The sequence below is a fragment of the Dasypus novemcinctus genome, chromosome X, assembly GCF_030445035.2.
Source record: "Dasypus novemcinctus isolate mDasNov1 chromosome X, mDasNov1.1.hap2, whole genome shotgun sequence".
Taxonomy (NCBI): Eukaryota; Metazoa; Chordata; class Mammalia; order Cingulata; family Dasypodidae; genus Dasypus; species Dasypus novemcinctus.
Window position 1 is genome coordinate 29,711,084 of NC_080704.1, and position 16,857 is coordinate 29,727,940.

The 16,857-nt window shown below is 48.9% G+C and overlaps 1 protein-coding gene across 1 annotated transcript; it reads left to right on the forward strand.

The window, feature by feature from the left end:
- The first annotated feature begins 2,258 nt into the window (after positions 1–2,258).
- On the forward strand, positions 2,259–3,982 carry LOC101421137 (melanoma-associated antigen B1-like). The gene is made up of 2 exons (XM_058291074.1): positions 2,259–2,335; positions 2,465–3,982. Exon 2 carries the CDS (start codon positions 2,475–2,477, stop codon positions 3,585–3,587), a length of 1,113 nt encoding a protein of 370 aa, XP_058147057.1. The 5' UTR covers positions 2,259–2,335; positions 2,465–2,474; the 3' UTR covers positions 3,588–3,982.
- Positions 3,983–16,857: the final 12,875 nt, after the last annotated feature.

Below are 16,857 nucleotides of genomic sequence, written 5' to 3' on the forward strand. Positions count from 1 at the left end.
AAAAATATAATTACTGACATAGGAAAAAGAAGTCTAAAATAGAAGAGTACACAAGCTTTATTCATTAAGAACAGAACATCGTAAAGATGTCAATTCTAAATTTATGTACTGATGCAGAACCTCCTCTGTAGCTGCCACAATGATAACCAAAGTTGGGCTGCCGTTTCCCGTGCCCAAAATCAACCCCGGGAAAGCTAAAGAAGCAATAACAAAGAACTATATCAACAGCAGCAGCAAAAGGACAAAAATGCGAAACCCCCAAAGGACACCACCTCTGTCGAACTGTCCCATTCTGTGTTCAGGTGGGGGGTCTTACCTGAATTTAGACATATTTGTCACCTTTAATAGAAGGCAGATGACCGGATCAGTTGAGAAATGTTTTAAAGTTCCGAGCTTTGACTCCCTCACTGCAGAAAGCTGAGGCAGCAACTGAGATCACTGTTGCCTGTACCACTGGGTAATTGCACAATTGGAAGAGATAAGGGACTATGACTCAAGGATTATGCTAATAACCACCTGAAATCTCTTTTGTGGGTGAGGACGGGCAATTTAACTTATTTTAATATAATACAAGGAACCCACTAAAATACGGTAACTATCCCAATGAATCTAACGTAATAAGGGTAAGAATTCTCTGAAATTTTTGAGTAAGGCCCTTGATTTCAGTCAAGGGAGTTCCAGGGAGAGCTCTCAGGCTAAATAGCGGCAGCATTTTGTCCTTGGGAGTCTTGAGGGCCTTGGTTAGAGGGGCCCAGGACTTTGCACCAGTCAATGTGAGGTCCTTGCCTGAGGACTAAGGGGCTCCATGCCATGCACTGGAGTGGACACAACAGAGTCTGCCTCGCTTCCCCCCCCCAGACAGCCACTGCAAGTCAACCTGAGAACGGGTGAGCCAGGACTGAGGGCCTCCCCCACACCCCACAGTGCAGGACGCCCCAGAGAGCCCCGCCCGACTGTCCTATCTGCGGTGCCCCGGGCACAGCTGCTGAGCGCAGGCTCCCATTTCTCCCCCGGGGTGTCTCCGGAAGTGAGGGCTTTGCTGGCTGCCTCGGGTCAGCAGCCGGACAAAGCCCAGGCCGGGCCAGCCGCGCAGGAAAGACCCATCTGCGAGTTGTGCCAGCAGCCCAGCCCGCACCACCTCAGGACTGGGCTTTGTGCGAGCAGCCCCGCCCGCACCACCTCAGGGCTGGGCGTTGTGCGAGCAGCCCCGCCTGCACCACCTCAGGGGGCGGCAGGTTGCCTGGCCCCTGCCCGCAGCCCCGGGAGCCCCCAGGCGGGGGCCGGAAGCGGCTCAGCAGTACTTCCGCCGGGCGGCTGTGGGCGTCGACGCCTGCTGAGGGGTGCGGCCTTCGCTCCACAGAGGGAGGAGTCCCAGCACAGGGCAGGTGCGGGGGACTAGCCTGAGGGAGAGGCACCGAGGTAGGCCTGGCCCAAGACCCGAGGCCCCGGAGGCCCCGCAGGCCCCGCAGGCCCCGCCCCGCGGCCCTGTGCTGCCGCCCGCTCAGGCCTGGCTCTTAGGCCAAAGACCATCGGTTCTTCCTCGGGGTCTCAGGGAATAAAGTTCTGGCTCTCAAAGTACTGCACTCGGGTCGGGAGGGCAGCTCCCCCGACGGAGGGCCCCGGGAGAGGGCAGGGGCCGAGGGGACTCTCCTGAGCTACAGCCGCCGAGGTGGGGCCCACTCAAGACCTGAGGCCCGCAGCCCCGCGCGCCCCTCTCTGCCGTGTCCCCACTCCCCCGCAGGGAGGGCTGTTCTGCCCCATGGCCCCTCACATCCGCCCCTGGGTCTCGGGAATAAAGGTTTCTGTCCGAGGTAGTAGACTCCGGTCCTCAGAAGACATCCCAGATGGAGCCGAGGAGGGGACCCCGAGTGAAGGGGGGGGGCGCCAAGCCCCGCCGCAGGGCTGGGGCGGCCCTGGGAGGCCCAGGCAGGCTGAGCTGGGCCCGCTGCTGCACCCAGAGATCCAGGGAGGTGGGGCCCTCGCTCTAAGGGTGCCCCTGCCGCGGTGTGGGCTGAGCTGCCTCTTGGCTTCCGCCTGGCGTGCTCCAAGGAGACGTGGAGATGTCAGCATCCGAGCAGCAGAGGGGAAGGGTCCCCGATCCCGCCGACACTCGAGAGGATGGGCCTGTCCGGGGCACCAGAGGACCTCCGCACACGCGCACGCACACGCACCCTGCAGCTCAGCAGAGAGGGCCTGGCCAGACCCTTGCTGTCACCTGCTGGCAGGCTGCAGCCTGAGACAGACTCCAATTCCTTCCACAGGGTCCTCAGGGGACAGGCGGATCAGCACAGCAGCCTCGTGCGTTCCTAGAGCCGTGACCTCAAGGAACCTCGAGGTTCGTTTCCATACAGGCCAGGAGCTTATCTTCCTCCCGACCGTGAGCACGTGCCTCACCCGCCCTGGCGCAGTGGGCGCACAGCCCCTGCCCTACCCTCCAGCCCACATTCCTGCCTCTTCTCCCCAGCAGGTCCACCATGCCTCGCGGCCAGAAGAGTAAGCTCCGTGCCCGTGAGAAACGCCGCCAGGCCCACGGTGAGACCCCGGGTCTCCAGGCCGCTCAGGCCCCTGCAGCCGAGGAGGAGGCATCCACTCCCCCCTCCTCTCCTCCTTCTGGGGGTACTCCCCAGAGCTCCCCTGCTGCTGGCAGGCCCCCATCTCCTACCACTCCCCCCTCCTCTCCTCCTTCTGGGGGTACTCCCCAGAGCTCCCCTGCTGCTGGCAGGCCCCAGGGGCCTCGCAGGTCCCCATCTCCCACCACTCCCACTAAAGCTTTTGCTAGCCTAAGAGTCGATGATGGTGCCAGGTGCCCTGAGGAGACACACCCAGGTCCCTCTCAGGCCGCGGGCCCCATGGAGAGCTACCGCAGAGATCCTCTGACCAGGAAGGCGAGTATGTTGGTGGCGTTCCTGATCGAGAGGTTTAAGAGCAAAGAGCCCATCAGCAAGGCAGCCATGCTGAAGATCGTCAACAGGAAGTACAGGGATCAGTTCCCTGAGATCCTCCGAAGAGCGACTTTGCGCCTGGAGCTGGTGTTTGGCCTTGAACTGAAGGAAGTGGACCCCAGTGGTCAGTCCTATTTGCTCATCAGCAAATTGGACCTCACCACTGAGGGCAGTCTGGGTGGTGGGGGGGACTTGCCCAAGACGGGTCTCCTGATGACTCTCCTGGCCGTGATCTTCATGAAGGGGAACCGTGCCACTGAGGAGGAGGTCTGGGAGTTCCTCAATGCCTTGGGGGTATTTGCTGGGAGGAAGCACTTAATCTTTGGGGAGCCCCATCAGCTCCTCACCGAAGATTTGGTGCAGGAAAAGTACCTGGAGTACCGGCAGGTGCCCCGCAGCGATCCTCCATGCTATGAATTCCTGTGGGGTTCCAGGGCCCATGCCGAAACCACCAAGATGAAAGTCCTGGAGGTTTTGGCCAAGATCAATGATACGGTCCCCAGTTCCTTCCCTGTCCTGTATGAAGAGGCTTTGAGGGATGAGCAGGAGAGGGCTGCAGCCGGAATTCCAGGCAGGGCTAGCTTGACCACCCTGGTCAGGCGTCGGGCCCGGCCCTCGGCCAGCAGCTCCTTCCACAGGAAGTGAAGTCCGAGGCCGGTTCTTCACTTTGGGGTTGAAAAGGGCTGTCAACATTCTCAGGAGTGGTGGCTGAGCTGGGATGGAGGGAACAAAGTGTATATCTTCTTTGTGTTCCTGTTCTGTTAATACATGGGTAACTTGTAAGTTCCTCTCTCTCTCTCTCTCTGGTATTGTTCAGATGTGGTTCCTTTAAATACAGGTTTATTTTGCTTTCAGATATAAGTCTATGAATGGCAATGTACTCACATTAATGATATTTATTAGGTTTAAGATGTAGAGCTTTGGTATTTGTAAAACAAATTTTAAAGCCTTTCAATATTTTCTTTATGATCCTGAACTAGATAACATGGCATGGAGTAGGGGTTTTTGTGAAAATATGAAAGAACCTCACAGTAAAATAGTTGTCACCACAAAATGGAAAAAAAAAACTTAATAAAATAAAAGGTGTTCAATTCACAGTTTGCCTTATTTCTTCTATTCTTTATGGACAATTAAAAGTTATACGTCTGACTTTGCTTATTTATTCAGGATTGTCCTTTCGCATTACATATCCCCTGATATATACTGGATTGAAAAGTATAAACAAAAGTAATATCAAAATCATCTTCGATGGGAGGGTGGTATTTCCTGAGGTCCCAATTATCACATGCTGTCATTCATTAAAGACCCAATATTTGCCAGTCATTCTGCCATGCGCTTTCTCTGTCTTAGCTATATCCCGACAGTCCTACAAGATAGTGCTTACAAGGCTGACTTTTCTTCTCACTACTCCAGAATATATCTCAGGGAATAAAAAGAACTCTGTGCCCAAACTCCTGGATTCGAATTGATAGCCAGAACCATGAGAAGACTGAAATACATGAGAGGTAAGAATAAAGAAAGAAAGAGAGAAAATCCAATCAGAAAATGACCATCTATATATGCATTGACAGATAACCTGAGGATTTCTAGGTAGAGCCAGAAGACAAGATGAGGTCCCTGAGGACTAGGAGAGGACCACCCAAATCCTTTCCCTCTTGTAAGCTTTTCTTTTTCTTAAGATTTTTATTTATTTCTCCTCCCCCCTCCCGCCATTGTCTGCTCTCTTGTGTCCATCGCTGTGTGTTCTTCTGTGTCTGCTTACATTCTCGGTGGCATCGGACTTCTCAGTCTCTTTTTGTGCCATCATCTTGCTGCATCAGCTCTCCGTGTGGCGTCACTTCTGGGTGGGCTACACTTTTCTTGCGCGGGGTGACTCTCCTTGCGGGGCACATTACTTGCGTGTGAGACACCCCTACGCAGGGGCATCCCTGTGCGGCATGGCACTCCTTGCACGACGCAGCACTGTGTACAGGCCAGCTCACCACCCTGGTCAGGAGGCCCTGGGTTTGAACTCTAGAATTCCTCTATGGTAGGCAGATGCTCTATCGGTTAAGCCACATCCACTCACCCTCTTTTAAGCTTTGAGAGGCCACAGGCATTTGTGGGCAGATGAGCCACTCACACTTCCTTCTAGGACAGGAGTTCTTAACCTTTTTTGTTCCACGGACTCTTTTGCCAGTCAGATGAAATGAATACTACTGTAATTGATTTATTGCATACATTCATAAGTGAAGGAAATGCAAGATTTCCTTTAGAGGTCAGAAAAATAAGTTGATTTTTTCAATTCAAGCTCATGGACCCCCTAAAACCCTTGGTGGCCCATGGACCTCTGGTTAAGAACCCCTGTTCTAAGCTGTCTCTTGGGATTAAAGACCTTAGTGAGAGGGGATAGGCCTCAGATGATGGGAGGAGAATTTGCAGGTCCTGGGCCTGGTTGGGGTATGCACCCTGAGGGTTGAGGGGAGCCCCTAACCACAAAGACCTACCACCCTCCCAGCCCTGGGAAGTGCCAGGCAGGGCGAGCCAGGTGTGGCGTTGCTTCACTTGCAGTCCTGCTGCTCAGGGAGGTGCGCGTCCTGGTCTGAGGCTGGCAGCTTCAGGTACTCTGAGAGAAAAGTTTCAGAAACCACCTGAGTGGGGACTACAGGAGTCATGAGCCACAGAATAGTGAGGCCCCAACCAGCCCTGGGTGGATGGCTCACCCTGACTTCCATTTCTGGGCACTTAGGGTGGGGAGGGTCCTGCCTTAGGCTGGTTACCTCATGTCAGTATTGGGAGGATTTCCAGATTGTGGCAGGCGGCATGGTGAGGCCCTTGAGTGAACCTCGAACCCTGTCATGATGTGGGCAACACATAATATCTCCACTTTTGCCAGCCCTTGGAATTCCCAGGCACAGAAGTAAATATCCTTTAAGTCCTCCTGGGGTCTGAGAGATGACAGGACCTTGTTCTAGGAGGGATAGTCACAGGCAAGCATAAGGAGGAAATGGAGGCCCTCCCAGGAGCCAAAATAAAGAATCTGAGGGACCCACCATAGAGGCTCAGTCAGCCTGCACAACCTTCAGCTTGAGAGACCACTGGCAGGGGTGGTCTGTTGGGTCTCAGGAAGTTGTGGGCCTTACTATGAGATAAGACTCAGGGCAATAAGAAGTGGGCCCCAGGCCTTATTAGGAGTCCAAGCAAAACTCTGATTGAGGACTTAAGGGAACACCTGACCCTCAACTGATATTTGGAGAGTCAAGATTTTTGTTTTTTTTGAGGTGCCAGGGCCAGGGATTGAACCTAGGCGCTCATGAGCGAGGCCGGCACTCATCTACTGAGCCACACTGGCTCCCAACAGGAGAGTCAAACTTGAAGAGGATGTTACACACACTCAGGGGCCATCCTCTGGCCTTCGGCTACCCCACCTCCTTTTCTATCGTGTGCCCTCCCACAAGCTGGGGGAGAGGTTAAGTTTAATGGAAAGGCCCAGCCAGGCCCTAAACAAGCACCCCAGAGGCTTATCACAAGATTTCTCAGTGGCAGGGCCCCCTCCTCCTGAGGAGGATAAAAGCCACATTCACGCAATATAGCTTGGTCTCTCTTCTCTGGGGCAAAGTGGGGCCCGCTGAGCTGCCATCTACCGACGGACACAGAGCAGTTTTCACGATGGGACTTCTTTCCCTGCTCTTCTGGACTATGTAAGTGACAAGGAGATTTGCCTTTTCTGCACTCTGTTCAGCACAAGAAAGGGAACATTGGCTGAAAGTTTGTATTGCACCCTAAACCTCTTTTTCCATGATGCACTGTTGTAATTGGCTCCAGAGAGGAGGCGCTTTTCAATGCCAGGGTGGTAACTCCCCCTGAAGCTGAAGGGGCACACATGCTCCCATCCTCCTGCCTCCAGTGGGCTGGCACCCCCTGCCCTCCTGCCTATTTCCCTGGCCAGTCACCATGCCTCATGGTCAGAAGAGTTAGTGCCACACCCATGAGAAACACCACCAGGCCCTCGGTGAGATCCAGGGTCCCCAGGGTGCTCAGGCCACTGCAGTTGAGGAAGAAGAGTCGTCTACCCCCTCCCCTCCTGTTTGGGAGGTACTCCCCAGAGCTCCCCTGTTATGGCAGTCCCCAGGGCCCTCAAAGGGCCCCATCTACCACCAGTCCTGCTACAGCTCATTCATGCCCTAGGGCTAATGAAGTTGCCAAGTGTCGAGAGGATAGTCCAAGTTCTTCCTCTAATTCGGGGGTTCTTAACCCTTTTATTTGTTCCATAGCCCCTCGGCCAGGCAGGTGAAACCATAGACCCCTTCTCAGAATGTAGTGGCAGATAGGTCTATGACACTCAACATTGGAGGTTGGAGAAAACAAAGATGATAAGCTGATTCTTTTCAATTCAAGCTCATGGACCCCTGAAATCTTTCCACGGACCATTTGGGGCCTAAGTGTGTGTGTTCAGACTAGGCAGATCAAAGTCCTGGAGGTTTGCGGCAGCACAAATGATCCTGTCCCCAGTTCTTATCCATCCAAATATGAGGAGGGAGAGAAAGATGAAGGAGGGCCATCCTGAGTCACAGTTGCAACTAGGACGGACTGCTGGACAGGGATGAGGCTGTGAAGTAGTGTCTTGGAGTGTAGATAGTAAGCTAGGAATGGAAATCTTTGAACAAGTCCGTAGGTACTGTTCGTAAACCACACCTGGAGCGCTAGAGGAAGGTGTCCTGCATTTTGTCACAATGCAGTTGAACACAGCGCCCGAACTAGGTGCTTTATGCATATCCTCTCCAGAGATTGTGTTTTGAAATTAGGGTATGACGACCTTGAGGTGAGATGTGAAGACACTTTGCTTGTGCTGACAGATCTACTACATTAAGAGGGTGTTTAATTGTGGTTATCTTGCAGGGAATTTGGCAATCTCTAGGAACTAGGTGTCAGTGGTAGTGGAATGAATGCAAATAGGAGTGGTTTAGGGAGAAAGGCAGCTGGGAGGGAGGGAAGCTGTTGGTCTCTGAAGCAAATTCTAAATCCCCTACCTTCCATCTAGCTGCTGAAGACTCTCCCACAGCCCAAGGAAATAAAATGCTCCAATGGGAGGAAATGTTGATAGTTTTACTTCCCAAGCAGCATTTTCACTGATCTGGTGTTCTTTTCTAGAGTACTGCACAGTCTTTGACATCTCCTGGATTATGAAAGAAATCCCAAAGTACTTGTGGAAATGGTCTGCGGTCAAAATAATCGCAGTAATGACTGCCATTAATTAAAGGCCTGTATTTGCCAGTCACTTTTCTAAATAGTTTACTTACATTGTATGTATTCCGGTAGTCATAAAAGACAGGGTTTATAAGATAAAGACCTTGCTACTACCTCCAGTTTGCACGGCTGGTCAGTGTGAGACCTGGGCTAGACCGCTGGTCTGAATTCACCTAGAGCCCACAGCGTTTCACCCCTCCCAGCCAGAGGCTGACCATGCATCTCTTAATTCACATTGATTCTCAGTAAGTGTTTCTGAATAGACCAAAAGAAGACCCTGCAGCCCAAGTCCTAAAAGCAGGCCTAAGGAAGGACTGTTAATCTGAGAGAATGCACGATTGAAGAGTTGGCTGTGAGAGTGGGTTATACCATTGGGTAGAGAACCATATAATGAGAGTGAAGGTAGACCCACATCCTGGGGAGGACTAATGCCATCAAATAGAGGGAACTGTATCTCTCAAGAGAAAGGGTGGCTCCCAGGGCATTAGGGCAGTTGAGCAAGTCAAGCCCTCAACACTGTTGCAAGTATCTCTGAACATGGCTCCTCAAGAAATGAAGATTGACTGTCACTGTGGGGCCCAAGGGGAGGGGGAAATAGATATTGAATAGATGGAACCAAAGTAAATGTGAGAGCAAAAGAAGTGTTTCAAAAGAGTACACAAGGATGGATATAAAACGTGTAATATTACACCAAAAACATATAGGGGACGACAGACTAATAATGTAAACCATAATGTAAAACATAGGATAACTAAAAAATTTAGAAAACTGTATAGCCTAAAGTATAAACCACAATGTAAACACAAATGTTACCTTGTTTGAAAGCTACTATCTCAATATTTATACATCAGTTTCAGTAAATATGACATGAATAAGTTAAAAGATTATCGCTGTGGAAGGGAAAAGGTTTTATAATGGATATGTGGGAGTACTGTATATTGTATATATGAATTACTGTGATCTAGGGCTCTTGTGAAGAGAAGCTCAATAATTAGGAAAAAAGAAAAGAAAAAGATAGGATGTACAATTTTTCCAAATCAGTATGTATTCTATATCTAACCTTTAAACTCATCGCTATATTCCATTTTACTAGTAAGGGAACCTGACATTATACTGGGCTTCACTTTTCAGGAAGTTTTGGATCACAGAGTGGTTCAACAATGGTGGCAGAGGAATACTGGTATGGGATGTTATTGACAGGCTATATATGGTTGACAGGGAGTTATATAGGGCATGTGTCCAGGGTGCATGGAAATGTTTGGATATACTCATAGTGGATACAATTAAAAACAACAGCTGGGGGGGGTACTGGGTTCCTGGCCGGGGGTGCTCTGTCGTGGTCCCTAGGGGAGCAGTGGCAGTCCCCCAGGTGCAACGGTAAGGATCAGGAAGGAATGAGGGTCCAACAATGAGCCCCTGACACAAATGACTATGCTTGTGAGCCTATACACCTGAAATAAGAACAAGGTCTAGAGCAGCACTGTACCTAAGAGTTCCCTCCTGACAGCCTCCATGTTACTCAAATGTGGCCAGTCTCGAAGCCAAACTCAGCATGTAAAGGCAATGCCCTCCCCCCAACGTGGGGCATGACACCCGGGGATGAGCCTCCGTGGCACCGAGGGATCACTACCAAGTACCAGCTAATGACATAACTAGAAAATGACCTTGAATTAAAGGTTCAACGCAGACCAGCAGAATATCCCTGTCTACATATAAAAACAGGAGTTAAAAATGCTGTTTGACCTAAAGTAAGAGGGAAATGGAAAGGACAAATGAGTTTCTATGGCTATGAGTCTCTAAAAAAGAGTCTGGAGGTTGTCAGAAGGATTGCCCTTATGCACACCTGAGCAGAGTCTCAGAGACAGATAAAGTAGATACAAACCCAGGTACTGGTCCTTTTGAGGGCTAAAGAGACCCACAGGTTCTATGGTCATGGCAGATGGGGTTCACTGCCATGTCAGATGGCCCTTCTTTGGAGCTGGTGTTTCTGCGTGATGGAGCTGGAATCAGATGGGATCTCTTTTCACAAGCCTCTCCTGTTACTTTACCAGAATTGTAGTTGGTGCTGGGATTTAAGATATATCTAGGGGATCTGAATCTCTGGACTGACAATATGATAGCCAGGCCCTGACCTCAACAGACTACAGCTCCTACACTCTGATTTATTGGACTTACCCCACTCAGCTAACATGGAGTTGAAGAATGTCAACCACCACACCATGGAGTCTAGAGTGCCTACAACTGAAAGCAGGAGGATTGCATCCAGTATCCATGTGGAATCTAAGCCCCCTCTTGACATAGATGTGGAATGGATACAACCAAGCCAAGGTCCACAGGAAGGAGGAATACAGTAAGGATTAGAGTGGACTTAATGATATCCTATTCATGAACTATTGTGGTTAATAATCGAGAAAATGTGGCATTGGTGTGGAAAAAGTGGCCATGGTAGCTGCTGGGTGCGGGGAATGGGAGGAAGAGATGAGATGTGGAGGCATTTTCGGGACTTGGAGTTGTCCTGGGTGGTGCTCCAGGGACAATTGCCGGACATTGTATGTCCTCCCATGGCCCACTGGATGGAACGTGGGAGAGTGTGGGCTATGGTGTGGACCACAGGCCATGGGGTGCAGCAATGCCCAGAGATGTACTCACCAGATGCAATGGATGTGTCATGATGATGGGGGGGAGTGGTGTGGTGGGGGTGGTGGGGGTGAATGGGGACCTCATATTTTTTGAATGTAATATTTTTTTAAATGAATAAATTGAGTAGAATTTGGGAAAAAAAAACTGAAACAAACAAAAAAAAAGAGTTGGCTGTGGGCTACACTTACCAAGGGCCTGCAGTCCCTAGCCTGAGGGGTCCCTGAGAGCTAACTCTGCCCAGGGGCTGGCATTTCGTCCAGCTCCAGCTCTATCCCACATTCCCACACCTTTCCCCTGGGTCCTCCCCAGGGTGCCCTCCTGTCCAAACTGGATCCCGACCTACCGACCAGTTCCTCACGGCCTCATCATCTGAAGGATGTGCCCTGTTCCCAACAGAACACAGCCCGTCATCACCCGCCCTCACGCTGACACAAAGCATGCCACTTCCCTGGCGGGCGTTTCTGTCACCCTGGAAGCCCTTGCAGAACCACAGGCCCTTCCACGTACCAGGTCACTTTGGTCATTGAGATCTAGACTACTGGGTGACTCCACTGCACTCTCCAAATGTTTTCCAAATGGGCTGGTAGATAGAATTTGAGTTGGCACAGAATCAACTAGTTTAGGGATATAACCCTGTAGCTAGAGAGTGGGTATGGAAACCATCCTGGTATTAGCAGTAGCACTTGAACGGTGTGCCTTTTTCTAGACAGGCTGCTGAACACATAAGACCGAGTGGGCTCACCTAGGCGCTCAATAAGCAAAACCTCCCTTGTAAGCTGTAGAATATGGAAGACCACGAATATCACCGTGTAGCAAACACCGACTGAGGCTGCGTTCATGAAAACATCAAATCCTTCTAGGAGGGGGAAAATGGACCATAATTCCTTTGCCTCTTATCTCAGTTCTGGCTGCCGAGGACAATCCTGGATTTTTGGTGCCTACCAGAACTGGGAAAAGAGTTCAGCATGCTCAGTCATGTTGTAAGAAATGGAGATTAGATTCGTTTTCATATAAAAAAAGAAAATATTAATTAATATAACCTGTCAGCCTACTGCTGGGTTAAGCAGGAACAAAGGAAACCATATTAAGCCAGTCCAATAGCCAGTAAAAAGGATGTACCGAAAAGAGCTAAGTCAACATTAATTCAGCACTAAATTCCATTCCGTATTTTGCAAAAGGAGAAGGTAACAGCTAAAATGGTTGGAGTGTGATGGGGGAAGCGGTTAATCAAAAACAGGTGGGAAGCGGATTTGGCCCCACGAATAGGGCGTCCGCCTACCACGTGGGAGGTGCAAGGTTCAAACCCAGGGCCTCCTGACCGGTGTGGTGAGCTGGCCCACAGGCAGTGTGGATGCACATAAGGAGTGCTGTGCACCCCTGTGTAGGGAAGCCCCACACATGCGCAAGGAGTGCACCCCGTAAGGAGTGACACCCAGTGCAAAAAAAGTACAGCCTGCCCAGGAATGGCGCTGAACACATAGAGAGCTGATGCAGCAAGATGTCTCAACAAAACGAGACACAGATTGTGGGTGCCGCTGACAAGAATACAAACAGACACAGAAGAACACACAGTGACTAGACACAGAGAGCAGACAACTGGGGGGAAGGGGAGAGAAATAAATAAAAATAAATAAATCTTTTTTTTTAATGGATGAGTTAGACTTCTTGGATAGGCTGTAACCTCTGAAGTATCCAATTTATGGAGAAACAGAAGAAGGGCTTGCGTGCTAGGATTAGGGGTATAAATTTGTCCTTTTTTTTGTAGGGGTGCCAGCCTTGTTTTCTGGATGTGCGCCCCTTCTTGCAAAATTGAGAATAAGTTCTTTTCTTCTCCACAGTCGGGTGGGCCTTATTTTCTTCCAGAAAAAAAATTTCTCTCTTACAATGTTGAGGCTAGAAGGGAGGCACAACTTAAAATATTATCTATATATCAAACAAAAGGAGACCATTCTCATCATATTGATGAGTAGAAAGGTCAATGCAGAAAGGGACGATTCAGTGAAGACGGTGAACCTTCCCTGCTGAGAGCTGAGAGTTTTTTTTTGACATTAGATGTGATCCTGTATTAGGAAGCACTTGTGACATGACTTTGAGGCTTGCAAGGCAAATTTAGCCTCAGAATCTTCACCAGGAAATAAAGAGGGTCGTTTCCAACACAAGTTCTAATACATGCTCACTATTGGGCACCTGTTATGTAAACGGTGATGGGAGAGATGACCAGGGCTCATCCACATCCTGTCTTGCCCCCCATTCTGAGTTCATGGGGACAGTGTATGGCCAGCCACTTGTCATTAGGAAGGGCCATGTGATCACTTTTGGCACTGAAATAGCAGAATGATATTTGTCACTTACAGGCCAAGGCATTTGAGAGCCAGTATGTCACCCCCACGCTTTCTGTCTATTTAGAGACCCCTTGTTGAGATGTGGAACCACATGATGGAAGCAGCCCAGGTCCTGGGTCACCTGTGGCTGACAGCACCTGCACCCCAGTGGATTTTCAGGTGCATGAGAAATAAATTTTTGCTGTGCTAAGCTCTTCAGCTTTCAGGTTTCATTTGGGGCATCAGTGAGCAGTTAGTTTATCTGACTAATGCACAGCTTCTATTTCTGTTGTCTGGCTTACTTAAATATTTTAATTACAAAGATAACAGTGCACATATTCTTGTAGCAGAAATTTCTAACATTTCTGTGAACTCATAATTTCCCCCCATTTCACGTTTTACTAAATTTAGCAATCTCCTCAGTGGTGAACACAACATCTTGTACATATTATTTTATAGCTGATTCTAGTATTTTCTTAGAGGGATATACTATAAAATAGATGTGATTTTTCAACTTAACTCCGTTTCCATTTTTTTTTTCTACTGCCATGTCTAATCTGCCATTATTCCTAACCAGTGTATATTTTAATCTTCTACACTGCGTTTACACCCTCTGAAATTCATTTTGACTCTTTTGATCTTTCAAGTCTGTAATCAACATGTTATTCTTTTCTCTTGTTTCTTGAACATAATAACTCTTTTGATGTTTTTTCCTACTTATTCTATCATCTGAATCATTTCTAGATCGGTTGTGATCAGATAATTTTCCCCTCAGTGTTGATCACATTTTCATATGGTATTATTTGACTGGTTGCCAAACATTGTGAATTTTGCCTTGTGTTCAGGCTTACCCAGCACACTTGTCCTGGGTTTTTAAAAAATTCAAATACCCACATTACCTTGGCTCTGTTCTGGGGCTTCCAATGAAAATGGAGGTGGCTTTAAGCTTTGTTAGGCCTGAGCACACCAGCAGAGGTCTAGTGCTGATCATGCCTCACCAAAGAGACAAAACCCTTCTGAGTGTTCTCCCTGCGGTTTTCGGACATAGAGGGTTTCCCACTCTGGTGGGAGCAGGAAGTATCCCAACACAACACTGCGTGGGCTCTGGACTTCTCTCCCTGTGTAGCTCTCTCTTCCCTGGTAATATGTGCTGTGAACTCCAGCCACCTAGTCCTCCCCAGACCCTCAGCTCCATCTCTTCGACTCAGGAACCCTGCCAGGTTTCACCTGCCCTCCCCTCCCTGTCCTGTGGGCTCATGGCAGCCAGCTGGGCCAATTATATGCTGAACTCGGTGGATTTTCATCTTTCAGGGATCACTTGCTGATGTCAAAGATACTAAAAACCCTTACCACAAATATTTTGATTTTTGTCTGTTTGTTGTTTCAGGCAGCTGGTAAATCTGTACTGTTTTCCATCTTTACCAGAAGTAGGAGTACTAAAACCCCATAGGAAAACCTAAATGATCGCAGCATGCAAATGTCCCAAAAGTGCAAACCAACACTTTAAAAGCATTTTTTTCAAAGATTTATTTATTATTTTTTAATTTCTCTCCCCTCCCGCGCCCACCCAGTTGTCTGCTCTCTGTGTCCATTCACTGTGTGTCGCTGTGTGTTCTTCTGTGACCACCCACATCCTTATCAGCAGCACCAGGAAACTGTGTTTACTTATGTTGCGTCATTTTGCTACGCCAGCGCTCGTGTGTGCCGTGCCATTCCTGGGCAGGCTGCACTTTCTTTCACACTGGGCGGCTCTCCTTTCGGGGCGCACTCCTTTTTTTTTTTTTCCCCCAGGAATGTTTTGGTTTTTTTTAATTGATTTTGTAAAAATATTACATTAAAAAAAAATATGAGGTCCCATTCAACCCCACCACCCCCACCCCACCACACTCCCCCCCAGCAACATTCACTCCCATCATCATGACACATCCATTGCATTTGGTAAGTACATCTCTGGACATCTCTGCACCTCATGGTCAATGGTCCACATCATGGCCCATACTCTCCCACATTCTATCCAGTGGGCCCTGGGAGGATTTACAATGTCCAGTGATTGCCCCTGAAGCACCATCCAGGGCAACTCCAAGTCCGAAAGGCACCTCCACATCTCATCTCTTCCTGCCATTCCCCATACCCATCAGCCACCATGTCCACTTTTCCCACTCCAATGCCACCTTTTCTCTGTGGGCCTTGGATTGGTTGTGTCCGTTGCACCTCTATGTCAAGAGGAGGCTCAGATTCCACATGGATACTGGATGCAATCCTCCTGCTTTCAGTTGTAGACACTCTAGGCTCCATGGTGTGGTGGTTGTCCTTCTTTGACTCCATCTTAGCTGAGTGAGGTGAGTCCAATAAATCCGATTGTAGGAGCTGGAGTCTGTTGAGGCTCAGGGCCTGGCTATCATATTGTCAGTCCAGAGATTCAAATCCCCTAAATATATCTTAAACCCCAGCACCAACTACAATTCCAGTAAAGTAGCATGAAAGTCTTATGAAAAGAGATCCCATCTGAGTCCAGTTTCATCACGCAGAAACACCAGCTCCAAAGATGGGCCATCAGACATGGCAGTGAACCCCATCTGCCATGACCATAGAACCTGTGGGTCTCTTTAGCCCTCCAAGGAACCAATACCTGGGGATTGTATCTACTTTATCTGTCTCTTAGACTCTGCTCAGTTGTGCATAAGGGCAATGCTTCTGACAGCCTCCAGACTCTTTTTTAGAGACTCGTAGCCATATAAACTCATTTCTCCTTTCCTTTTCCCCCTTACATTAGGTCAAACAGCATTTTAAAGTCATGTTATTATATGTAGACAGGGATATTCTGCTGATCCGCATTGAACCTTCAGTTCAAGGTCATTTTCCAGTTGCATCATCAGCTGGTAGTTGATAGTGGTCCCTCGGTGCCAGGGTGGCTCATCCCCAGGTGTCATGTCCCACGCTGGGGGGAAGGCATTGCATTTACATGCTGAGTTTGGCTTCGAGACTGGCCACATTTGAGTAACATGAAGGCTGTCAGGAGGAAATTCCCAGGCACAGTGCTGCTCTAGGCCTTGTTCTTATTTCAGGCATATGGGCTCACAAGCATAGTCATTAGTATCAGGGGCTCACTGTTGGACCCTCATTCCTTCCCGGTCCTTGCCGCTGCACCTGGGGGACTGCCGCTGCTCCCCTAGGAACCATGACAGAGCACCCCTGGCCAGGAACCCAGTACCCCCCCAGCTGTAGTTTTTAATTGTTGCCACTATGAGTATATCCAAACATTACCATGCACCCTGGACATATGCCCTGTATAGCTCCCTGTCAGCCATATATCACCTGTCAATAGTATCCTATACCAGTATTCCTCCGCTGCCATTGTTGAACCACTCTGTGATCCAGAACTTCCTGAAAATTGAAGCCCAATATAATGTCAGGATCCCTTACTAGCAAAATGGTATATAGCAATGGGTTTAAAGGTTAGATATAGAATACGTGTTGACTTGGAAAAATTCTACATCCTATCTTTTTCTTTTTTTTTTTTCCTAATTATTGAACTTCTCTTCACAAGAGCCCTAGACCACAGCAATTCATATATACAATATACAGCACTCCCACACATCCATCACAAAACCTTTTCCCTTCCACAGTGATACTCTTACAACCTATTCACATCATATTTACTTAAAGTGATGTACAGAGTCTGAGACAATAGCTTTCAAACAAGGTGACATCTGTGCTTACATTGTGGT

What these genes read in the sequence shown, in the direction of transcription:
- LOC101421137 (XM_058291074.1), top strand. Translation starts at nt 2,475, where the DNA reads ATGCCTCGCGGCCAGAAGAGTAAGCTCCGTGCCCGTGAGAAACGCCGC.